General features: G+C 38.9%; 1 protein-coding gene across 1 annotated transcript in view; it reads right to left on the bottom strand.

Moving 5' to 3' along the window:
* LOC149303223 (ADP-ribose glycohydrolase MACROD2-like) overlaps nucleotides 1-26,824 on the bottom strand; it is an 806,633-nt gene that overhangs the window by 100,527 nt on the left and 679,282 nt on the right. Inside the window, exon 8 of the mRNA XM_089481386.1 lies at nucleotides 12,171-12,244. Within this exon, the coding sequence (XP_089337512.1) occupies nucleotides 12,171-12,244 (74 nt within the window). The remainder of the gene's footprint in view (nucleotides 1-12,170; nucleotides 12,245-26,824) is intronic.

Below are 26,824 nucleotides of genomic sequence, written 5' to 3'. Positions count from 1 at the left end.
TATATATCCTTTACTCCTATCCACTCTTTGTCCAGTTTCATCACTCCAGGCACCGTAAGCCAAACAAAATCCACCTATGTCAAAATGAACATGTGAAGTTTACTGAAGCCTAATTGGAAAGTATCAAAGATGTTGTTTCTTGAGAGATGGGCCTCAAGTTGAATTAACACACATTTTCAATTATTTTTCCCTGAAAAAGGAGGTTGCAGACAGGCCTAAAGTTTGACATGCAGTCTGGGTCTAAGGAAGGTTTTTTTTAAGAAGAGAGAAGCAGTGGTGCTGCTTCTTTCAATAGGTCTGGAAAAATTCCAGATTGCAAAGGACACTGGACTATTTCAGAATGAATGGGACAGTTGTATCTGTGCATGCTGAAAGAAGATGTGTAGGTGCAGGATCTAAGCCACATAATTTGTGTGACATATCTTACTTCTTTCATGCCTAAGATGCCAACCTGGACATTTGGGATATTTTAGGACATCATAGACTCCATTAAATATCAACAGATATTAAATGAACACCTGACTGCCTCTGCCCTTAAAATGGGCCATGGTTGGATTTTACACCAGATCCAAAACATACATTAGAATACAAAAATGATTTATTGACCACTAAATCAAAGTCCTACCATGGCCATCCCTGTCCCCTGACCTGAATCTGGACATTTCTGGAACCACCTTGTGGCAAAGACGCCAGAAGATGTAGTCTGAGTGCCTCAAAAAAGCACCGGTCATCTTCCACACGCATGTACATCAGCAAAACCAATACGCCAGATTGTTTCATCTTTATTTGCAGCATGTTCTGATACTGACCTGTGATACGGCATAAGTATGCCTGAAAATCAACAACATATTTTTTATGAATTCATTTTTTTCTATTAGCTGCGAAATGGGAATCACTGGCACTCTTGTTACTATAATAAACAATGTATATTATATATAATTGCATCTGAAACTCTTCCTAGAATGTCAGTTAAAAAAAAAAAGAACAAGGTTAGTTACTTAATGTACACAGAAATGAATTTGCTTTGAGAATGGTTAACCTTTCAACAAAAAAAGCAATTAACTGCTTACAATTCTCTATAAAATGTTTAATTTTCATCCAAACAATCCGGCTTTCTAAAAAGGAGATTACATATACAGGATTTACAGCATTTTCTTGCATATCCGTTAAAGCATTAAATATTTGCATTTTGATTGAACCCTATATATAATGCTCCAGCAATGGTATCATGGTGGGTTACATTCATGCTGAATGTCTTGTTAGCCCATCAATAAGGTGGAGTTTTAACAGAGTCAAGACTATTAGTACCGCACATGCATAAACATACTTCTCATGCATACATTTCAAGGGCCCAAAACTGGACACTTTTGTGAGAGGGCATGGTTAGTAGAACCAGGGTAAGAATCTGTAACCTTAGCACCTTATATAACATGTCATATCCCACTACATACCTTAAGCTCAATTTCCTCCTCCTCTTCATTCTTCCTCTTGGTTCTTCTTCTTCTGTGTCCTTCCGGTGCAGTGACCGCGGAAAGCGGTGGGTGCGGCTTCAGTATTGTGCGCCGGGATATGGCGTCAAATCCCGACGCACAGCATCAGTTACCGCGCGCATCACAAGGGAGCAGAGGTCTGCATTAACAGACCTCCCGCTCCCTTGATTGACTTTAGGCCGGTTAGAGAAAGATCCTTGATCTCCCCAACTGAGTCTGCTCCTCTAGCGGCGGACATTACTGTCCGTCTCTGGAGGGGTACCGGCGTGGTGGCACCCCCCTGATGACCCCCCCCCCGCTAGGTATGCAACTGCTAACAGCTTTAAAGGCTAGTAAAGTGATGTAATTTAAACATGCACAGTTTAGGCATATGGCTATCTTGAATATAATCCGAAGCAAAAGAATGAATAAGGTGTGTCTAGATGGGCCAAATCTGCTTCTTATCTGCTGTCAAGTGCTGCGTTTCTATCCCACTATACCCTCTTTACAGCAGCATAATCATGATGAACTTAGAGCACAGCAGTTGGGTTGACTTATTATTGAGAACAAAAGTGGTTTTGTTTGATGGAAAAGCCACCGCAAGGTAGTTCAACAGATGCTTTCTTGTGCCTTAAATATAATTCATCCAATGCATTTATTGAAATTATAAATCAATGTGAATTAATAACACATATGTGTTTTCATGGCACCCAACAGCTCCCTCCTACATCAACAGTAATGTTTAACACTGCGATTTTATACTAAATTCAGTTTAACCATCACTCACACAACTGTGTCATGTGATAGAGAAATCATTCACAAGTCATGGTTTCAATTGAAATGTTCGTACATTTAAAGCATTCTTATTGTTTGCTGTGTCATTCTGTGTCTAATGGAAAGACATATTTCTGCCTTCCCTGGAACATTGTATCACACTGAACTTATGAACTATTTTGGCAATATCATTTTAGTTGCTAAATGTCAAAATCATACATCTCCGAAATGACATGTCAGGACAGCAGCAATGAGCGCATTTTTTTTCCACCTTCATGAAAAATGCACTTTGATAGTATACACCATATGCTGTAAATACTGAAGGCTTAGTCGGTAGACGTTTGATTGAGGCTTGTCTTTGTATACAGATCGTGGGGGCCTCAGAAGATAATCCCCACAGCTTTAAAAAATTGCAAAGGATCAGTAGCTGAAATTCTATCCTTATGCTAAGGATGGCTTGTTCTAAGCCACTCACTAATGACAGTGTAGCAGAGAAGCCCAATCTGTTTCCTGTATCACCATGAACAATATACAACATTTGCATCCCACGTATGCATTGATATCTTTAAGAGCCAGTTTATGGAAAGCGAAACATCTCAACCAGATGAATGAATTTTAAAAATAAAGACATCAGTTGCATGTGGGTTGTATAATTACCTCCATAACATTTACATTATAATAATTATAGCAGGAATAAATTAGTATCTATTACAGAAATACAAACAGCATGGGGTTTAATGTCATTTATTAAACTTCACTAGCCCCATCTCCAGCTATAGTATTTTAATTTTAAAACAACAGAAAAAAAATAACCTATTCAAACAGATGGCATCAGGGATGTATTATAATTTTGTATTCAAATTAAGGTACAAGAAAAACATAGCCAATTCCTCCTATAGAAGGATGTTTAACCAACAACACAAAGAGATGGAAATATTAACTTATGAGTCACATATAGTACTGCTGATATCCTAAAGCAAACCAGGGCCCCTTTTTGGGCTAAAATTCAGCTTTTACTAGGCTTAAGTTTTAAGCTTTGTCATGACCCATTGATGCTAGGGTCTAATGCATACTGAGGACAACATTGGAATCTCTAAAGGTTCACTATGATGATACACATTACTGAGTCTGCTAGCAGCACAAAACCAAACCTAGACTCAACCATGTTTACAATATTGATGGGAGACTAATATAAAAACAGTTACAGGGGCATCAGTGGTGACAGTTCTAAAGGAATATGTTGTAGGAATATCGTTTCCAGCAAACCATCAAGGTGACTTATTCTCTCTGGAAAGTAAATGTATAAAAGGCTGACATACTCTGCATAGTTCAAAAGCAGCATCATTACATCACTGTTACAAAAAAATCCATAAAAATATTGCTTCTACAAGGTTTTGTTCTATGCTAAATGTACAGCAAAATGTGTGTATATACACATGTTTTCTGTGACCTTGAGAAAGCGGCTTTATCATCATGGAAAATAATGCACCAAAGTTAATTGGTGTAATCCATATGGTAGGGATATAGTCCTGTCAAACCCGAGATAAGGATTCTGCCATCTCTGTAGAAAAAACACTGCATTAACACAACAAGAGGTTCTTTGCTTTGCTTAGTCACATCACAGGCTAAAGAACATGTTTGAGCTATACAAAAAATGCAAAGTATCCCTAAGCATGTGCACCGCACCCTACAACAAAAAGATAAACAATAATATTAAAAATAATGTTATTATGTAGACTATGTGACACATGGTCAAAATTGGGACACTGAACAAAGCCAGAGAATGAAGGGCATGGGTTAATAGACTCAGCAGCAACCATGAGTTAATATATACTGCCCCTTACGCATATATTGCCTTTACGCATATGTTAACCGGAATACCATAATAATGCTAAAGACTACGGGGTTATGTCCATGCATTCTCTCCTGGGAGTTAATCAAAATTAGTCACAAACTTTTTTTTTTTTTATTTATTCTGTCCTTATACATGGATATTTCTCAAAATCTGCATTATTGAATGCCCTGAGGACTAGAGGTTGGGAATCTCTGTTTTACAAAACATAAGCAGAATGTAGAATGTCTGGTAATTAAGAGCTGCACACAAAAAATAAATCCATTTCTCTTTCTGTCAAACAAACAATATGAATATTAAATGGCTAACTTTTTTTTTCATGTGGGTAAAACAATAACAATATGCGGACACAAATATGCATTTTTATTTATTTTTTATTGAAGCCTCGAGATCAGTGGCTCCGCTTGGAAAAAAAAATAAAAATTGATAGGTGCCTAAACGTGCCATAAGGCCACGGTGGACACCAGGTCCCCTTATTTGTTTTCTTTAGGGGTCAAATCCCACAAGGGATATGCAACACCTTCCTTCTGATCTTCTTGGTCCCTCCCTGCAAGGGTTGGAACCACTGAAATAATTGATATAGGAGAGTGGTGCTAAAAAGAGCTACCTAACTCCCGCCAGAAAAAAACAGGCCTTTTCAGGGGACACGGCTCCACCATGGCATTTCCGGTGTCTTCAAAACGTCTTACTGTACTTTCCGAATGTCTGTAATCAAAACTAAAAAAAAAAAAAATACTAAAAAAAAAATATCGATTTCCAATGTGCTCCCAAAGATCAAGGCACTCACTTGATCTTAGCCAAAAGGCTGAAAAGTGACAAATATGCATTTAAGTTCTTATCTAGGAAATATCTTGAGGTAAGGGCTATGTGTGAGTGCCAGGGCTGGATTGGAAATACCAATAACAAAAGTTATGGTAGGGTAAAGGTGATGGAAAACCCTTCCACTTAAAATTAAGGGGGTAGTAGAAGCATTATTAAACACTAATCTGCATCTACCAGCAGTGGCATCTCCAGCTTTTATATTTAGGGGGGGCACATGGGTGGCCAGGGACCAAAGTAGGGGGGCCAATTATAAAACGGTACATATACACTATATATATATATATATATATACATATATATATACACACGTTAGATGTGCATTTTTAACTACATAATATGCACTTATCTCTTTGAAGTAAAGACCGTGATTGAAATATTGTAAGCTTGCGAGCAGGGCTCTCTCCACCAAATGTATCGGTTTGTCTTAGTCTGTCAATTCTTGTCTTGTCATATCCCTTGAATTTATGTATTGTATTAAGCGCTGCGTAAACTGTTGGCGCTATATAAATAAAGGATAATAATAATAATAATAATAAATATGATTTGAAAATAACAGCTAAACCAGCAGTTATTTTTCATTCTTTAATATTAGCCCCTGCTGACAATATATATAAATATTAGACCCTGCTGCCGATATATAGAAATATTACACCCTGCTTCCGATATATATTAATATTAACCCCTGCTGCGGATATATATTGATATTTGACCCTGCTGCGAATATATATAAATATTAGCCCCTACTGCCAATATATATTATTAGTCCCTGCAGCCAATATATATATAAATATTAGCCCCTACTGCCAATATATATAATTAGCCTCTGCAGCCAATATATATTAATATTAGCCCCTGCTGCCAATATATATATAAATACTAGACCCTGCTGCCAACGAATATTAATATTAGCCCCTGCTGCCAATATATGTTAATATTAGCTCCTGCTGCCAATATATATTAGCCCCTGCTGCCGATATATATTAATATTAGACCCTGCTGCCGATATATATATAGTATTTGTCCCTGCTTCCTATATATATATTAATATTAGCCCCTGCAGCCAATATATATTAATATTAGACGCTGCTGCCAATATATATAAATATTAAACACTGCTGTCAATATATAAATAAATATTTGCCCCTGCTGCCAATATATATATAAATATTAGACCCTGTTGCCAATATATTTTCTAGTGAAAAAATTGGACCCTACCCAAGCATTTCCTTGGGCCCCGCTCAACGCTTCCTTGCATGCAATCACTCCCTCCGCTACCATACCAAATAAAAAGAATATTTGCCACACTGACTGCAGATCAGGGGAAGACCGTGAGAGTCAGTCCTGCACCGTGACATTGAGAGGTCCTCTCCCCTGTAATCATCCCCAGATTCCCTTTGTCCCCTCATTCACTAAACCATACCGCTCTTTTACTTACACCCTGTAGTTCAAGTATAGATACAATAAACAACACATGGAAACAGCACATGCAACTGAATGAGATAAAAAACTTGTATTTGCAGGTATACATAAATAATGTATGGAAACATAGCATTGCAGGTATAAACCAACAGAACACACAAACCCAGCATTGCAGGTATATATCAACTGGAAATCACATGTAGACTCAGCACTGAAGGTATAGATCAAATAAACAACACATGGAAACAGCACTCCAGGTATTGATCAACTGAAGAAGACATACAAATCCTATATTTGCAGGTAAATATAAATAATGTATGGAAATATAGCCGATACAGATGAACAGAATGACACAAAACCCAGCTTTGCAGGTATATATCAATTGGAAATTACATATAAACTCTGCATTAAAGGTATAGATAAAACCCCCTAAATTACAGGCATAGATCACTGGTCACACACCCCAAAGCCAACCCTGGCGTCCACACTGCCCACATAGAACCTGACCAGCACCCAAATTACACATTGTGTCAACTTTGTCCCCAAACAGCTGAACGTACGCCATATTTGTCACATAAACACACTATCTGTGCCATCTTTGTCCCCATTGCCTAAACACCCTGCTTATACCATCTTTGCTTTTTTGACAAATCAATAAGACACCTATGATTCAAACACTTTTACAGTCACTCACTAATTCACACAATCATTTATTCTTTCACACAAATTATTTACACATATTCGTTAATGCATCCACACATTAATCCATTCATTCTCTCTCTCATTCTGACTCTTTATTTCAATATTCTTGCCACCCTCCTTTCTCCCTATCTAACCCCTCTCCCTCCCACCTCTCCCTCCCTATCAATCCTATCTACCCCCTCTATCTACCCCCCTCTCTCTCCCAATCAATCCTATCTACCCCCCTCTCTCTCCCAATCAATCCTATCTACCCCCCTCTCCCTCCCAATCAATCCTATCTACCCCCTCTCCCTCCCAATCTATCCTATCTCCCCCCTTTGAAGTTCACTTACCTTGGCCTTGTAGAAGTCCAGCGGTGAGATCGCGAGGTCTCTGTCTTCCTGGTTCTGCCGCAGTGTGCGCGGCTTCACTGCTGAGTGCCGGATATGACATCATATACCGGCGCTCGGCTTGAAATGCCGGCACTGCGACCAAGGCAGAGGCCTCTCGGAGAGGAGTGAGAGGCGCCGAACGGTTGCTGAGAACTTATTCCTCAGCGACCACTCGGCGCCTCTCTCTCCTCTGCGTCTATTCCCCCCCCCAAAAAAAGAGACAGCGTTTCAATTGGGGGGGCACACGAGGGGGCACAGCATGATGTAGGGGGGGGCATGGCCCCCTCTGGCCCCCCCTGCCGACGCCACTGTCTACCAGACAGGCTTGTTCGTCCCTCAGAAATCTTGTGGTACTGTCACAACCACAAAGGATTCTGGGAAGGCACATGCAAATAAGGTGAACAATGATTGCCTTTCACCTTTACACATGGATCCCTTGAGAGCAAATGTCCGCTGTATTACAGCCTTTAGACATAACTCGGGAAAGAGGTGCAGTATCCAGATCACCACTCATCAACAGCTGTTTCATCCTTAATGGGACTGGTCAGCATGAGGTTGTGATACTGGCTTAATACTTACGGCTTGTAGAAGCACAAGAAATAACAATAACAAACTTTTGGTGGGGTAAAGGTGATAGAAAACCCTTCCACGTAAAATTAAGGCGGTAGAAGAAGCATTATTAAACACCAATCTACATCAACTCTACTGGACTGGGAATGACTAATCAGCCATGGCACTTTAATGCCAGCATCCGCCAAGTGACAAATACATGGCTGCATGTTACTTTTCCCATACTCTTGCAACATGGCATGGTGCGCATCCCTCTGGCAGTCGCACACTGCATTACCCAATGCCACTGAAACAGCAGTATCGGTAAATATGCAGCCCTACCAGCCACTGGCCCACTGGGGATTTGTCTGGTGTGCAAGATGGCCAGTCCGGACCTGATGGGAGCCACACATCAGAAAGTAAAAAACTAGCAATCCTGTGTAGAATAAGGGTGTTAATACATAAGTACATTATTACAGGGTCATTTTAGTATATTCACCCATGGCTTTTTTTTGGTGTATTATCTAATGGTCGACATTATGTTACTTCTCTCCGGTAGAAAAAAATGTAATGTTCCTGTGTGGTATAAATTGTATGGGTTTGTGGCACTCTTTATCTTCCTCACAGTTTAATAACAGCCAGACATCAAAGCTACAGTTCTGTCCCCACGGTATCTTTCTTATCAGCTTTGTAAAATTACTTGTCTTTTGGGATGTTAACTGTATGTTGGGATGTTAGGCTTAAGGGGCCATATGAAATCACTTTGAGACTAACTTGGATGTAAAATCCAGAGTAAAATAATTATATCCATTTTGCTAATGTTGAAAGACACATTTTTTTCCCTGTGTGAATTACAAGATGAAAGTAGGCCCACTGCTGCTTTAGGTTAGAACAGTGGAATAATTAGTGTCTGAAACAGAAGGGTGATTATGCTAGCCATTCTCCATGAGAAGGAAAAAGGGTATGTACAAAACCTATAGACAAGCTTAAATCTAGACTTTATTTCACTGATGTCTGGCAGAGAGCCCACATCATATAGTTTATTTGCGCCACATTGACCAGCATTATCCATGAAAAAACAATTTATTTCTTCCTTTGGTTTCCAGTACCACCTATATGCAGATGACACCTTAATCTATATTTCTGCTCTTGACCTTGCCACCTCTCTTCTAACTCGCCTGACTGTCTATCATCAATTGTATCATGGATGGCATCCCGTTACCTAAAGCTCAACATCTCTAAGACCGAACTCATGGTAATCCCGCCATCTGCCCTGTCCACTTTTCCTGACACCTCTATTACCGTTGACAACTCCACTATCCAACCAACAGACCAGGTTGGCTGCCTTGGTGTCACCCTTGACTCTGCTCTCTCCTTCATCCCTCACATCCAGTCCCTCACCAAATTCTGCCGTCTCCACCTGAAAAACATCTCCCGAATCCACTCTTTCCTCACACAAGACACCATCAAATTACTAATCCACTCCCTTGTGATATCCCGCCTGGATTATTGCAACTCCCTACTAACCGGTCTCCCCTCTCCCGCCTTTCACCTCTTCAATCCATCCTCAACACAGCAGCCAGATTAATTTTTCTCTGTCACCGTTCCTCATCCGCTTCTCCACTATGCCAATCACTTCATTGGCTCGCCATACCCTTCAGAATCAAATTTAAACTTCTGACCCTGGCCTATAGAGCCCTCAACAACTCTGCACCCCCTTACATCACTATCCTCCTATCCAAATACACCCCTACCTGCCCCCTTTGCTCCTCTCACAACCTGCAGCTATTTTCTACTGTTGTTACCTCTTCCCACTCCCGTATTTTGGATTTCACCAGTGCCGCACCCCTCCTGTGGAATTTCCTTCCCCGTTCCATCAGACTTTCTGCCTCATATGCAACTTTCAAAACCTCTCTGAAAACCCACCTGTTCAGGGAAGCGTACAACATTCCTTCCCAGTACTCCCAACCATCATAATAATCAAGCCATCTGAAGAATGAACAGCTTCAACACATCATCGGAACCAGATCAACTCATCCTCATCCAAGCAGTCCTCTCCTATTGTCTCACTTCCCCCTCAACCACCGACTAGATTGTAAACTCGCAAGAGCAGGGCCCTCATCTCTTCTCGGTATCTGCCGAGGCTTTATAAATAAATGTAATGTAATGTAACGTCTGAAGGACCAGACCGGGAAGCAAAATAGGCTCTGGGACTTTAAGGTCAGCAGCCCATATATCTGCTGGGCACATTACCGCATGCAATGTTTTTATATCGGCCTAGATATACTAGAGGAGCTTGCAGTAGGCTACATCAACTTTGCAACTGCATGCTCCATTATTACATCGCCAGCCTTGATGGTGGATAGGAAGGGGTTTTTTTTGAACTGGCCCACAAGAAGATGCATCTGATGGTCAGTGAGGGCCTGTTTGGCTAATATCAGTCTTTTGGGAAAGGCTGTAGTACTTGTATTATTTTCAAGTATATATGTTTGCTGTTTTAGTAGGCAAAAGGGACCTGATTTACATAGCACCATTTTTTAGCATCATTTTCTCTCTAAAATAATTTTACAAATGAAACATTTTTATCGTAACCTTTACCTAGCAACATTTGTATATAAATATAAATATATTTCCTGGTTTTGCAGTAAATTGCACTTTACTGTTTTGTGGTTTTGGCTGCAATGTAAAAGCTGCTGCATTGGCTCTGCACAGCAATTAGAAGAACAGCATGCATATGGCTCTGCCAAAGGTCGGCAGAGAGCACAACTAGTATATTCACATATAAATTAGGATTAAACAAACGTAAAACTTTCTTTCACTGCCCACCTCTCCCTAAACATCACATCCTATACAACATTATGGTCCTATCCCAACATTATTCATATCAAAGCATCCATTTATAAACCTCCATTATAGATCCCACAAATAGTCTACTAGGATTGGTCCTTCCTTTTAAGCACCGCCCTAGCCTCATAAATGTAGAGACTAGACTAAGGAGCTGATCAGCAGCCCCGCTACATAGCAGAAAAGGATTTATTTTCTATAGTGTAGAGGACCTTAAAGTGCCAACACTTGAGAGGTACTTAGATGGCATCCTGCATCCACATACGTGGTCTGTACTGAAAGTTATTCTTGATCTGAAATATATATAGAAATCTAAACGTAACCATTCAAATCTTTGCATTTCTAAAGTTTGCCTACTTCTTTGTGCTCGTGAGCATGATTAGTAAACCCATGTATTAGTCACCTACTTAGATGCACTATTCATCATGCCATAAAGATAATGTAATGTCCTTCAAAACAGACTTCTCTATTAAGACAAGAAAGAAAAATGGATGTGTAAAACAGGCTCACAAATAGGTTTTATTGTTTCAAGGAGAGTTAAGTAGGTTTATGACGGCACTGATCGATTCAGTCACTATAATCTGTGTTATGGAACCAGAATACAAGGGGGTTTACAAGGTACAAATGAACAATAGGTGTAGAAGACTGATTGAGGGTAAACGCTGAACCTTAGGTACATCCAGGTCTAACAGAGGATAAAATGATATCAAACATTTTGAAAAATGATGTTTAGTATACTGGTTGAGGCCAATGAGATACGAGAAAAAGAAAATCCTTCTAAAATGCCTGATACAGGAATGGCCTCTTGACCAAAGAGAAATTATTGGTGGATATGTATAAATATTGGTTGTGGTGCAAAACAACCATTGGCTGCTCTGGTGATAAAACTATTCTTTAGGCATTGCACCCATTGCTACACAATATAACAATGACAAACATGTCTCACGTACACTGTACTTAGCTTAGACGAAATGCTCTATAAAATATATAAAATCCCATATTATTTTAATGATTTCATTTTCTTCATGAACACGCAACAATAATATAATTAGCAATAAAATGCAATATAAATGTTGACAGTGATGGTGAATGCATATAAAATATTAAAAATAAATAAGGCAAATAAAAAAAAAAATATATATATATATATGTGTGTGTGTGTGTGTGTGTAGAGCGTTTAAATCTGCACTCTTTAAATGGCTCTCGTTTTTTGTCTTATTTTTAAATTTTTTGGTGAATCTTCCGCACCCCTCTGTGTTTTTGAGGTTCATCAACATCTGTATTTATCTGGCTAATCACTGCACCATTCTTCATTACATATATATATAATTATATATATATACATATGATAAATAAATTTATTCATACCTCATCGTGGTTTTTCTTCAGCCACTCTTTGCATTTATTCAGGGCAATAACTGCTGCTGGTTCATTTGGGAAACCTAGAATATTAATAACAAAATTCCAGGACATTAGTAAAAGCATGAATATACATTCTAAATAATATATTCAGACCTTGTAATGAAAAATAATACATTTTCCGATTTTTATTAACAGACTCCGAGCATTTGCTGATCCCAAGAAAACGATGCGTGCATAATTCTATTGTCTTTCTGGGAGTAGATAATTCTTCTTCCAGCTAAGTTTGTCCTACTTTACACAATAAGCATTCCTTTAAAGGATAACTACAATGGACTAAAATGCCTTTTACTGACTTGTTTATTTATTTAGGTCACCAAAGTGAGGAGTAGGGAGTGGAAAATGTACCAACAGATGCTTAGACAATGGTGACCATATTTCATGCAAGAAGTTTCATATAAGCTTTGAGGGTAGCATTAATTAAATTGAAATTATTCCCCTTTAATTTTTCACGCTGTCTCCCATGATCTCATTTGGCTGGCTCAGATGAATACCCTTGTATTTTCAAAGCCGAAAAGGAGAACCACTGAGCACCATACACACGATTAGCGAAAAGGGTATTAAAACAAATCCTTTAAATTGCTCTTGTTGAATCAGGAGAGGACAGAGGCTATTAAAAGTATATACTGTCACAATAAGGACACATACACAATAACAAGAAAGTAAAGGTCATAAATACTTAATGGAGACAGGTCACTTATAGTTCAAAACTAATGCAAATTAGGTAAACAGAGCTCTCTAAAGAACATATGTATTATGTATTAAACAGGAAGCAGAAGTTAAATAACATAGTGAGAATAACATAATATACACTAACAGCTGCCAAACTGCTATTATGGAAGCAAAAAAAAACCATATAACAACACTTACTTTAGTGCATTGTTACAGAACAGCTGTCAAGCCAAAATCATTGCATCATTTTCTAATACAAGCAATTGTAACAATGGATATAGCGGTAGCTACATGATAAAATGCAGTCAGATGAAAAAAGTTAAACATTATTTTTTGCAGACAACAATGTATTTTTACTCTGTTAAAATACATAGCCAAGAATATATATATATATAGATTGAGAAGAGTATAAAATCATATAAACACATTAGGGTTCATTCTCTAAAGGCAGAGCGGGCAGGTGGGCCTGAAGGAGAGTTGAGGGTTCACAATGCATTATAATGGGCCATCCCTGGCTAATTTGTGCTGGACATTCACAATGCATAGTCCAGTTGGGTGACTTTCATGAAATTCCAATGACTTACATTTGGTTTATACAGGGTCATCCAAGCTATTCTTGGAGAAGATGCTCATTGGGGGTTAGCCCTTTATAATGTGATGTGACATCAGGAAAATACCCCTTTTAGTGAATAAATCCCACTGTGCTGTAAAATGTACACGTCTAGCAAGAAGTGATTCAGAAGACCCTAACCTTCATTGCAATGGTGCTATGTGACAGTGGGTCAGTGTTCTAATTTAGTTTACTATGCAGTTCCCTATAAACTATGGACTGATGATGCATTAGTTACCAGTAGTTTCACACTGTAGTGGCAACGCGGTATAACATGCGGTTTGCACATACACATTGTATGGCCAATTGTTAGGACACTTAAAGGGTCAGCTGCTCAAAGGAGATGTGTATCCTGCTGTTGGGAGTGTTCTGTCAAAATAGTCATGTATTATAAAATGCTAAATTTACATATTAACTGAGATATTCTACTGAATGTGTCTACTAAACGGTGTCACCAAAACAGAATGGTCAAGTGTAATACATTCTTTTAACATTTTGAAGATGTCTCTAGGCATACACCAAAACTGAGCAGTGATGTACGAAGGTCAGAAACCCTTGTTTATTCATACACGCCAAGACATGTGTCCACTCATGATCTTTCACAAGCAAATTTTATTATCCTACATTATATTACTAAAAACAAGATGGGGGAGGGGGCAGAAAATGTAGTTGGCAGGCCTAGAAATATTAATGCAGAGGGTCCTCTAACCATATTCTAAATTCACCATAAAGATCAACTAGTGATGTAAGTTAGAAGGGCCAAACAGATTGTACATTATAAGCTAGAAGATTTTACATTATAACATTATTATAAGTGGTTGGTCAGATATACAGATGCGGAAAGGAGCATGGTTTTCACATGGGACTCGGGCATTGATTTCCCAATGTAAGACCAATTCTCATTTTTCAAGTTAGGGAGCCAGGAAATCTATGATGTCATATCATAGCTCCTTCCGTCTCCTGTGTCTGAATCTGGAAGTGAGTGCAGAATCACAGTGACCTTCTCTCTTTCCCCATAAAGTTAAATTGGGAATGAATGAGATATGGGTAGTGCATAAAACATTTAAGATTTAAACACCTGATAAAGGGGCTGAAGTCAATTGGGAGTGTAATTTGTATTTAGCAATCTAAAATCCATGTATCTTGATGAAACTACATTTGAACTGCTTTTTGAGAAGAAAATAATGAATGAAAAACTATTTAAAATAAAGAAAAGGATTATAAATAAAACTACCAAAAATATGATTCATACGAAAACTGTTGACTGCATTGTCCTTGGAGATTATGAATGAAACTTTTATCACTGATGACATGAGTGACGACGTTACCTAACCCTGTGTAGGAAGAGCAAGGGGTATGCATGCAACTATTCTGCCCCTGTTCCTGCTGTTTTGCTACATTTAATCAACCCTTGCTATATACTATTGCTTTTAAAATGTTAACTATATCACATCTGAAAAATAGCATTTATGCTTAAACATTAATAAGCACTAGTAGGGCTGCCCGAATAATTTGCAGGACCCCAGGCATGAGATATGTGCCCCAGACAAGCAGGCCCGGACTGGGACAAAAAATAGGCCCGGGCATTTAAGCCAGAGCAGCCCATTTTTATTTATTTATTTATTGTTAAAGCCCACCCTTCATGTACCATCTTTGCATTTACTCACTCATTCACACAAATCATTAACACATTCATTAATGCAGTCTCACAAATCATTCAAGCAATTCATCCACACATGAATTCATTAATTGTCATACGCATTCACACAATTCAGCCATACATTTGTTCATTCATTCATTCTCATATGCATTCAACACTTCTATGTTCCCCCTTTTCACTATGTACCCCCTTCCCCACTTCTCAATATGTATCCCCTCTCCCCATTTCTCACTATCTAACCCCCTCTGCTCCTTCTCACTGCACCCCCCTGCCCCACCCTACTTACCTTGTTGCCGGAGCAAGCAGCAACTGCGACCGGGCCCGCGGCAGGGCCGGATTGACTTAGGGGCTGATGGAGCTGCAGTTCCAGGCCCCTACCTTAAAATAGGCCCAGTCAGGACTGGGCCTATGCGGCCTCTACGGCTGCATTAACGCAGGGCCCCTTAAGCCGCAACTGCAACCGGGTCCGCCACTCTAAGGGGCCGGGAAGCCCCCACCAGGGCCGGCCTTAGGGGTCTGCGGCCCCACAGGGCTTAAATTAAAACATCGGGGTTTTTTTTTTTAACTTTATGTAACATCCTCCATGTTAAATAAAGTTAACAAAAACGTTATTTAACATGGAGGATGTTAAATAAAGTAAAAAAAAAAATCCGATGTTTTAATTTAAACCCTGTGCGGCCCTCATCCGTAAGGCCGGCCCTGGTGGGGGCTTCCCGACCCCTTAGAGTGGCGGACCCTGTCGTAGTTGCGGCGGGCTTAAGGGGCAGGTGCCCCTTATGGCCTGCGTTAATGCGGCCGTAGAGGCCGCATAGGCCCAGTCAGTCCGGTCCTGACTGGGCCTATTTTAAGGTAGGAGCCTGGAGCTGCAGCTCCATCAGCCCCTAAATCAATCCGGCCCTGCCCGATGGCCAGTCCGGGCCTGCAGACAAGTGTTGCTTCCTCTTTGCTGCATGCTCTCTCCCTTGTGCTGCTACATATGTCCTGATTTTCCCAGTTTTCGAGCACCAGGTAGCTGCCCTAATTTTGCAGTAAATGGGGATCATGGGCCAGTTTGGGAGGTCCTCTGATCTCCTCTGGCCTAGGGAACTGTAAAATCTATTGTAGCAGTGACCTCCTATTGCAGGTAATGTGGCTTCCATGTGATGCTGGTGAAGCTAAGCACATTGAGAAAGCTCAAGGAAGGTGGGTAATAACCATGCTCACATCCAGAGCCAGTGGCATCCCCTTTTGACACGGGCCCCTCCTGTTGCCAGGCCCCCGAATAGAGTCCCAATTTGGATACCTAAACATTGAGGGGTTTGCTGTAGGTCTGAGAGCTGGGGAGCTATAGGGTATGACAACATATGCCACCACTCCCGAGCTGTCATACCTGCAGAGACAAATCAGACGGAGAGAGCAGACAATGGGTCTATGCAGGCCAGAAATAGAAATCATAGTCATAACAGAGAATAGGCTTTTTTAGGCAATAAATACAGATTAAATATACTGCCAATCGAAAAAACACCTTCAGTGAATATTATTATTGTTGATATTCTCTCTGAATGGCGATCCTTTAAGCTCTGGCAGACCTCACTAGAACTCTCCAAACACAATCATATCAACTTAAGTCTCCCATTGTCCTATCTAGGTTAATTATCAAGTTAATTCAACAAACTAAATAAAAGCTAGATGAATGTATAGCCAGAGATATATCTGTTAATTGAAATGAAATGGAGTTTGAAAAAGGATTAGTCGTAACCTACTGACTAAAGCATTTTAACAAAATATACTAAATACTTCAGCTAAAAATAACATGACATAAATGTATGTACCTAGATTTTTCTTACATACTCTTCCTGTGAGTGCATGCGTTCAGAGGGATGATGACCAGCACTCCCAAGGTGTCACTAGAAAAATGTATATACTAGCTGAAGTATGAAATCCCATATACTCTTAAACTGAAGTTGCACGTATGAAAATAAGGACTTTTTTTTTTTTTGCAAATGTGTTGTGTCTCTTATTATCAGCAGTGTTGACGTCTACATCCATAAAAAAGCCAAATAAAACACCATTGCCTTGTAGGATGCAGAGAATTGCCAATATTCCCTAACAGAACCAAGCAGTTTAGACATTATTTGCACTGGCATCATCTGGTCTATGCCGATTAGGCCTAGGATGGCAGGTCTAGGGTGGTGGCAGGTCTAGGGAGGGCAGATTGCCTTTAGGCTGCCTAGTATACTACTATGAGTCAGTCAGTTACAGGGTCTCCTGGCCTGACAGTTTACACTATGGAGCTCTATGCCCAAACTCTATAGCTTGCTGCCAGGGCCTTCAGAGCTGAGGTCTGGGATACGATGTCATATCCCTATCATCAGTAGTCAGCATAGCAGCCATGGAGTTGAGTCCTGTGGGAAGGTGGTTAGGCCTAAGTCAGTGTCCAACATAAATCCATGTTACTTATTACCCTGGTCATGTAACCACCAATGCCGCTGTGACATTGGTTACATAAGCAGTATATAATATTACCACCAATGTTTTAATCAAACACACAAAGTCCTTCTAGCACAGAGAAGACTAAAGTCACTTTGAGATGATTGCCATCAACATCTTACATAAAACACATTGAAGTATATTATTAGGATGTCAATATCTTGGGTATTTTGTAAATTGATGTATTTATAATTTTTTCCTAACCTCGGGGGGGGGGCACTTTAATTATGTTTAATTAAAGATATGAGCAAGTAGTAGCATTTAATCTGATGCTTCAGAGAACTTTGAGTTGAAGATAAATAGGTTTACTAAATCCCATGGTACATATTAATGTTGTTATTCACTACATCTAAACCAAATTCTTTGTTTAAATGAAACATAGTACACAAAATACATTGTAAAAATATTTAAGACTTAATCTCAGATGATGTCAGTTTTAAATCAAACCACTGAATTCAGGTGAGATGCCCACAATGTTTTGGCCAACCTCTACAGACATCTAGACAGTTGGACTCAATGACAGTAAGTTATTTATTCGATTCACTGACCAAGGTTTTATGCAAGGCAGTGACCCAAGCTTTTTCCCCAGACCCACCAGCCTCTAGTCCTCTTTTTTTCTTTTTCAGAGAACTACTTTGGAGGTTTGCCCAGACACCTGTATGACTGAGCTGATTTCAGGGGAGAAATAGAGAGTTGCAGCTTATTAGGGAGGCCAACCACTCAACGACGAGCTCCTGGTAAAATGGTCCAGGGGCCACCATATATCCAAATCTGCCCCCCCAAGGGCATGTTAGCCAAGGCCTGTATACATCATTGATCAATGGAGGACAGTGTGGGTTCTAGATTAATTCTTAGCAGAGCTTTCCTCTTGCATGGTGGCTGGCGTATTATTATAATTATTACAATTAGATTGTTAGTCTATATGGGCATTCTCAAGCATCCAGAGAATTGTTGTTCTGCTGGAAGTGTTTTAAAGAGGGGGCTGTAATAAAAACTGATTTCTTATCATCCCATGCTGCTGTCATTGGGTTGAGATGTAGGTACTGTCATCCACGCTCAGTGAATAGATAAAAAATATAGGCTTAAAAAGAGTATTCATTTACATGCATTTCCATAAAGTCCCAGCTGCAGTGCAAATAATACAGCCTGTAAAACAGGGCTAAGTTTTATTGTATCTTAACATTGGTTTCCTCTGGTGTGCGCATATGTCCAAAGCATTATTATCTACAGCTGTATGTGATATTCACATAAAAATAATTTAAATAAAATACAGAAGGGGTTGGCGATACATTTGCATTTTTGTCCACATCTGGAGTTTGTCAGTATTCCAGCTGGTTATTAAATAAATAATGAAGCAGACAAAGTAATTCACATAAGCTTCTTCCATTGTGTTACACGATGAACTGCTCCCTGCTCAGATAATAATTCAGTTACATTTAAATTTGACAATGAATCTGCCTTTTTTTTTTCCATGAAGCCCAAGGGACTCATGCTTCACCTATTGATAAAAAAGTGAACCAATGCTCTAAAGTGTAGGGCCACAGTGGATACCAGGTCCCACTTCTTCACCTTCTGAGGATGAAATCCCCATAAGGCCAACACCAGGGAGAGATGGATCTTGTAGGGCCCCTTCCGAAGATGCGGCCCACTGAAGTCTTCAAGGAGGGGTGGTGGCCAAAAGGCTCAATCTAGCCCTCCCATCAAAACCTTCAGTGACCCATATCCCCTGTGGCTTTTCAGTGACAAAAAACAATATCTGTAAAATGAAAATCTCCACATGAACTGAAAAGTGCACTTGAATCTTGTGAGTTACTGGCCCTAGTCCATAATTTAAGAAGTTCCTCTGCAATTTTAGTGAGAGGCGAAAAACTAAAATTATGCAAAAGGAAGTGTCCAGAGCACAAATGGTGCCCTTATCAGTCCAGGCATTGATGTGTAAAAAAAGTGCGCAGGAATACTACATATGTGCTCCAAACCAGAAGGCTCCATTACACATAATGCCCACTTGACCTTGGCAGAGGACCAAGCTTTTCCCTTCTCACAGGTACTCATTTGATCTTAGCAAAAAACAAAACTGCTCTTGTATATGACGCTTAATCTTTTTCAAGCATTGACCTCAGCTGAGGTTATTTACTTGTGATTCTAGACTTTTGCATGTTCTTACTTGCAATAAATATCTGATCAGCACAAGATCAGCCAAAAACAAGCTACAACAAGAGTAGATTCTCCCACTCTATACACAAGATCTTACAAGCTCTTCTATGGCGGTATCTATAGATTTATTGTAAATTAAAGAGACAAAGTCTAGCACACTGTTTAAAAATAAGAATCATTTTGTCAGTGAATCCAACAAAATGATTAATAGTATTGCGTGTTACATCTGAGAGTTCGTTGGATTGGGGTTTGCCAATGCTCTCTGCGCAGCACCAATTTCAATGCTCAGTCTTGGCAGACACAGTGGCAGAAAATCACTCAAAGGAGTTAAAATAAGTGGTTATTTTAAATTCACACTAGGGAAATGTGTGATGGAATGGAAGAAACTATAATGTTGCTATGTCAACTCAATACAAGATAAAAATGTATATAAGGTATAATGTTATCAATGAAAACCTTATTATAAAAATAAGTGATTTGCTTGCCAAGGCCAAGCGAAAGATGTACTAAGAGCAGGGAAGCCTCTACTTTTGAGAAGGGAAACCCTACAGTAGATGTTTTTTGCTAACTGAAAGAGACTTTGGAGGTATGTATAAAGGTATTATACTTAAAAAGTGTCAGCATAAAGTACTTTGTGAAAAGTTTCTCTTGCTTGTGACACGTGTGACAGACATTCTGTGAATGAAAAGGTGCAAAAATAACGCCATATATTCATATTTAGAAATGGCAGGAGTTCTGTTTATATGCAACAATTCATTACAAGGGTAATCTGGGATAACTTTATTAAATGTCCAGAATTATATCATATCTGGGTAGTGCTACATTTTTATTTTTAACAAGGCAAAAGTTAAATTCACCTCTGATGCCTAGATCCCAAAAGTAAAAAAAGTAAAAGAATATAAAATATTTTGGAGAGGGTGGCTGATAACCAGTAATACCTTCCAGCTGAAAAGTCAAATACAAGTCATAAATTCAAGGACCTGGAAAAAACATAGGCTCTCCAAAAAGAATACACATACAGGAACCTTTTATACAGGAGAATAGAAAGATTTGATGGGGCTATTGGTTGTCAGCACAGGTGAAGACGCAATTGCATATTTGTAATAAATCTTTAATATTGTGTTACAATACGCTGAACAGGGCTAATATAGCAGCTAAGCAAAAGTGTGCAAGTCCTCCACGTGTAATTCTTAAATACTCTGTCTTGAAGCCAGAACACAAATGCATCCACAGCAAATCTCTTCAATAAATTACCAGAATGTTTTTTTTTTTTTTTGCTCCTGGCTTTTTCCCAGCTACTTGCTATTTCTGTAGCTGGATGTGCACCCAGACTTATTTATGTCAAATTCTGAAACAAGTAATTAAATCTGTGCTTAGGAGAATTAAACAGACTTATTATGTTTTAACCAAATCCACGTTTCTGCAATGAAACTAAGAGAGTTTTATAATCTTTCCCAAAACAACAGGATATTATCATATCGCACACACAGTCAATTACAATGTTATCCAAGCGGAAGCCTGTTTTATTTGCTACAAATAATTCCTGGTACAGAAGAACGGTTCTATTACTCTGGATACCTATTCACTTAGAAGTCCATTAGCAATGAACCATTCACCGGGCAGTCAAATAAAATAGGAAATCCAGAGGCCATAAAGTGAGCTAAACAGAAAGTTTGTTAATATAGAGCTCCCCAAGGCCAGAATAAGGAGCTTGGGGCCCTGGATATACCAAATAGCCCCTCTGGTCTCACTCCCAGCAATTTTGCCATATCAAAGCCAAATCCTCTCCCATGCCGCATTCCCTTCCACGGCCATTTTCCTGAAAGTGAGGCCATGCCATTATGGCAATAAGCACCCTACTTAGTCAGGGTCTACTCCTGTGCCCTGTGGTCAATCCAGCCCCATGAGCTCCCTTAAGGATGGTGACACAAACAGACAGAATAGGGTCTACCATGTTGTGGCTTCAAATAAGAACCGCATCCCCTATTGCATGATGTACACGCATATATAGTGGCTTGGGTGAATAATTACCTTTGTACACATGCTCCAAGCTCAACTAGGCAGATTTTTATTCTGCATGACCAAGGTACATTACATAGTGATACACGCATAGATTGTGGAAATCCAGAATTTACCATTGCCCTGAAGTTCATCGAGTTCCCAGTTCAAAAAGAACCAGATATCGCTAGAGTGTCATGCTGTCTGGATGCTGTAAGAGACGGGCAGGCTTAACAATAGCACCCCGTATAATATGTACCCTTTTCTGTCTATGTGTAGCCAGCCTAAAATGGTATTGTGCATAGTGCTTACACAAGTAGTACAGAAGACCTGAATAGTAAGAGTGTCCATGTGTTCACTTTCCCTGGCATACATGGCATCTAGCAAAAGAGGCAGTAAGTTTGTTTGCCAGCTATACATGACACCTATGCTTCTTTCCATTCTGCTGCCACTGCCAATGACATTATACAATGCTGGTCATCACTAGTGATAGCAGTCCCTTGAAGGTTCACAGGATTCATTAATACTATTGTACCTCTTTTTGTCCAATCTTTGGTAAGTCATTGCCAACTGGGAAAAAATACAGTGCTCACGTTAATCAGCTTAACTGCAAGGAGAACAGATGAAAACTCTGGGTCAAACCTGTAAAGTTCCCAGGTATGCCCATTAGTTATAGAGACTAAAACATACATGACTGTAACATGACTTGTGTCGACTGCTGAAATTACTTCAAATATATCAACTCATTGTGACAGAATGTCAAGGATCATATAGAATGAAAGCTTGTAGTGAGATTATAGTGCTTTATAACTTTAGCAAACACAGGTGCTCCTGGGAAGATGTATTTGAAGATAATAGCTTATAATAGTGGAACTGCTGCCTACCCATCCCCAGGTGATTCTGGATGTCTAATACTTTAATTCTTAAAGGTCAAAAACAGTAACCCCTTACGCCGTCTTCCAAAAGGTTATATAGCAACACATAATAAATTGCACATTGGCTCTGTAAATATTTCTGTGCTCAAATATATAAAGGAAAAAGAAAGAGGGATAAATTATTTTTAAAGGGTCAGCACTGCCGCATTTGAGGTAGCCAGTTATACCCTTTATTGCCCCCTTTAATTGTCCAACCGGATGTTAAATACGGCAGTGACCTTTAATATAAAAATAGCTTGTGCTACAAAGAAACACTAACCAATTACAAGGAACATGCATGCAGAAGGCAGCTGCCAATTATTTGTACAGGTTTGTATCTGCAGAGAATCAGCTTTATCTATGCAATATCACATACTTCATAAGGCACTTCTGATCCACTCAGATTTACTGTATCATTTAAATCAGTTTGATTTATTTCCAGTAATTCACTGATCCTATGTTCCCGTTTCCTCTCCACCTTTTTACAAAGTAACACAAAACCCCATAATACATTTCAAAAAGTTTGTTTCCCACACCCATTACAGTTCTACAACCATAGTTTTGGTTTTGAACATTCATTTTTTCATCTTTATTTATCTTAAGGACTAAGCCTTTAAATATGGCAAAGAATTGCAAAAATCCAATCCAAGGTGATGTTACCAATATTCAATCTGGTGCCCTTGGCAAACTGTCTCTGGTACCTCCGTTAGCCAGTACTTGGTCGAAAAAGCTCACCCTATCAATCCCTTTATGTCCAGTTGCATAAGTAAGTCACCAGAATGAGGAATCTGCACACACACCAAAGGAACTCAGGTGCTTAGCTGTGCCAGGAAGGGCCAGCTCCCCAGTAGATCAAAATAAATAAAGACTCCAGGCACTCAAGGGTTCCAGCTCAGGCAGATTTATTGAAGGAGAAGGACAACAACGTTTCGATAAACTTCATAAAGACCTCATTGTGAGGTCAAAACGTTGTTGTCCTTGAGTGCCTGGAGCCTTTATTTATTTTGATCAGTTGCATAAGTAAGGCTTTCAACTGCTTGAAGGCAATACATGCAAGTAGAATGACATCTTAATTTGGCCATCGTTGTCCTACATTTATAAGACACAGAGTCATACATTTTGACTATGTGCTTCCTTTGATTTGCAGACCAAGGCACTGAAACACTCCATCAGCTCAGTACCTGGATGGCCATAGTCACATTTTACCCCATGGAGGGCCGGTATGTAGAGGCTCCTGGTAGGCCGAGACAATTCCTAACGAAAATATCAGTAAAAGAAAATGATGTCTTGAAAACTAAAAAGGTAAATGAACCCTTCTTCTACAGCAACACCTTTTAATTTTGTGAATGTTTTATATGACTTTCATATTAAAACTAACAATTTAATATGGTATGCCACTGCACACAGTCAGCTACATATACAAAGACCAACTCTGGTGCAAACTGGTTCGATAGGAAGGTTTAATTCGTTGCCATGGTGATTACTCCACTTAACTCCCTTTGCATCAGAAGTGCTTTCAATATATAACACCCATTGCATAAAACAATCAGTGCCACATCGCTAGTTTAATTAGCTAAATATTAAAATGTACAAATGATTATGGGCCTTTAACGCTTGGTAAGGAAATAAAAGACGCAAGACAAATATCGTTAAACCTAACGATATATTATGTAGCTGGAACACTATGCTATTCATTCATTGTACCTATCCAATGAAAAATTCAGGTTTCAGTCCCCCGCAGACCTGAATCATGAAAGTCATATTTGGAGACTTGATGTACCTGATGTAATGAGGATTTTGAAATCGAATCTCCTTTTCAACTAAGCTATTGAATGTCTTAAAAGGTGTATCTTCAACAGCATGGCTCAAAATAATATCACTTGGCATTAGCGAGCTGAGAACGAAATGTTAATTGCTAACGGATCATTTGCATCTTATTATCACTAAGGTCAGGCACAATTATTGCGATGATAATATAACATTAACTGGTTAACGTTACTTTAACAAGCTCAGCCATCCCTTCTGAGTCCCCTCGGGATCTCATGATTGAGGTCAGTGTCTATTCATCTAGGATATCTCATTAAACATCAGATTCAAGCTCTGGGAGCTCTTGGAGAGCCATGAGTAGACAGTATATGGGAATGAGCTGCATATCTGTCTTGCTACCAAAGGGTTATTGTGGATCTTATCTGTGATATTATCATTTTATTTTATTAACAAATAAGTGATGGTTTTAAAAGAATATATTGCATAAAGAATGCCTGCAGGTTACATATTTAGCATCATATTTTTTCTTTCTTTTTTTGTATTTACCCTAAAAACTAAAATAATTGGAGCCCAACAGTTAACCGTTAAAATTGCAAAGTCCCCCCATGGAATCATTATTTTTGCTTTGAGGACATTGGGTTTTGCTCTGAATTATACAATAGCTTGATAAAGTTGATTTATGTACGTATCCAAACGAATGAATTGTGTAGCCGAAGGGTACCATTTTCTCTAATTCTGTTGTCAAGATTTTTATTGACTCTCGCTGGGAAACTGCAGCATTAAAAAAATGTATACAGGGTTAATAATTATGCCCAATTTCTTGGTATTTTACAGATAAAGAGGAATCAAGGAAGAGAACATAAAGTGATGGGAACCTGTTTAGTGGTGGATGTATGGGATAGCCTGCCTACAGAAGTGGTGGTGAAATAGAAGATATTGTCAGCAAATAAAATAAAATGTTTTACTGTATGTTATACTAAGGAACATTTCAAGAATAAATATCCATCTCTTCTCTTAAATGTATTTTTTAGCGCTATGTGTGCTGGTCATGTAGTAAAGCACATTATGCAATGTGTATACTACCAAAACTCCTTCTCTTATATAATGAACTGCCTGCCATGTAGCCTTCTAAATGCAATTAGGGGCTATCACCTTAGGGCCCTTGGCATTGTGCTGCTAGCTTCCTCTCATCATCTGCCTGCAGCATGAATTTAATTAATATATGGGTCAGAGATCTCAAACTCTTAAGAGACACAAAGACACTGCGTTTTCAGTCTAATATTTAAGAGATTTTCTTCTTATACAGAGGCTAAGCTCAAGAAGGTCCCTCAACAGCACTTTGAGTACCAAATGTATTTGGATGAAATACAACTGCTGGAAAACTCTGTTTGGTTCCAAGCCTTTGTGAGAGGGGAAATGTGAGGAGGATATTTTGCCCCCCATGTCCTCCTTCCTTATTTTATGTGTCATGGGAACACTTAACGCCTCTTCGAATCAAGGCAAACTAGGATACCTAGCAGTAAGAACACAAAGTTTGTTTTTGTTTTTTTGTGTATAATGAATGAGCTATTTGTAACAAAGGAATAATATATAAAATAAAGTATAATTTATAAAATGAACATATCTGTTTTACATAATATATATCTGTACGGGCTCAAAATGCATTGTTTTCAATGGGTTTTGGGACCGCCCATTGTCCTTAAGGGGTTAATATGTTCCTGTTGTCATGTGCTTGTTATTAGTAACAGTATCATCATCGTTTTACATTTTCCAGATTTTCTTTATGCTTGCTTTGATGGACATGTAAATAAATAAATAAATCATTCGTTTTTTCAAATGTAAATGATTACGTATTTTGCGGCAGTCATTGAATTTCTGCATTCCAAATGCAGATTGTGTTTGATCTAGGTGGACTATTTCATAGGAGCAGAATTTTTCTGAAGATTTTAATGTTAATAATTAAAACTAAAATAGGCTGACGTACTTCAGAGTATAAACCTAACCACGGCCACAATTTCTTTTAATGATGTATTCATTTGTTTTATATAATTTGGGGGATTAGATGGCTTTAAAACATTTATAGCAATTATTTTTACATCCACCTGGCATGTTTCCCCCCTTCATTTTTTAATTAAAGAACTACCCACTGTGTTTAATTAGGTTAACATAACTTTTTCCCTCCCTAAGAAAGGGTTCTGTATCATAATATACCATGAAAAGTCAAATTTCCATGACCAGAAAAGGGCAAAACTCTCTTTTTATCAGTTATCCTGCAGTAAACTTCTCCAAGTTATATCTGGTGTTTTATTATTAATCTACGTTATGTTAAGCCGACAAAATGGTGGGGATATATTTATTG

The sequence above is a fragment of the Sceloporus occidentalis genome, unplaced genomic scaffold, assembly GCF_023333645.1.
Source record: "Sceloporus occidentalis isolate IW3139 unplaced genomic scaffold, rSceOcc1.0.p SCAF_15, whole genome shotgun sequence".
NCBI classification, from domain to species: domain Eukaryota; kingdom Metazoa; phylum Chordata; class Lepidosauria; order Squamata; family Phrynosomatidae; genus Sceloporus; species Sceloporus occidentalis.
Note: the sequence above shows the minus strand (reverse complement) of the source record. Positions and strands in the feature narration are given on the sequence as shown.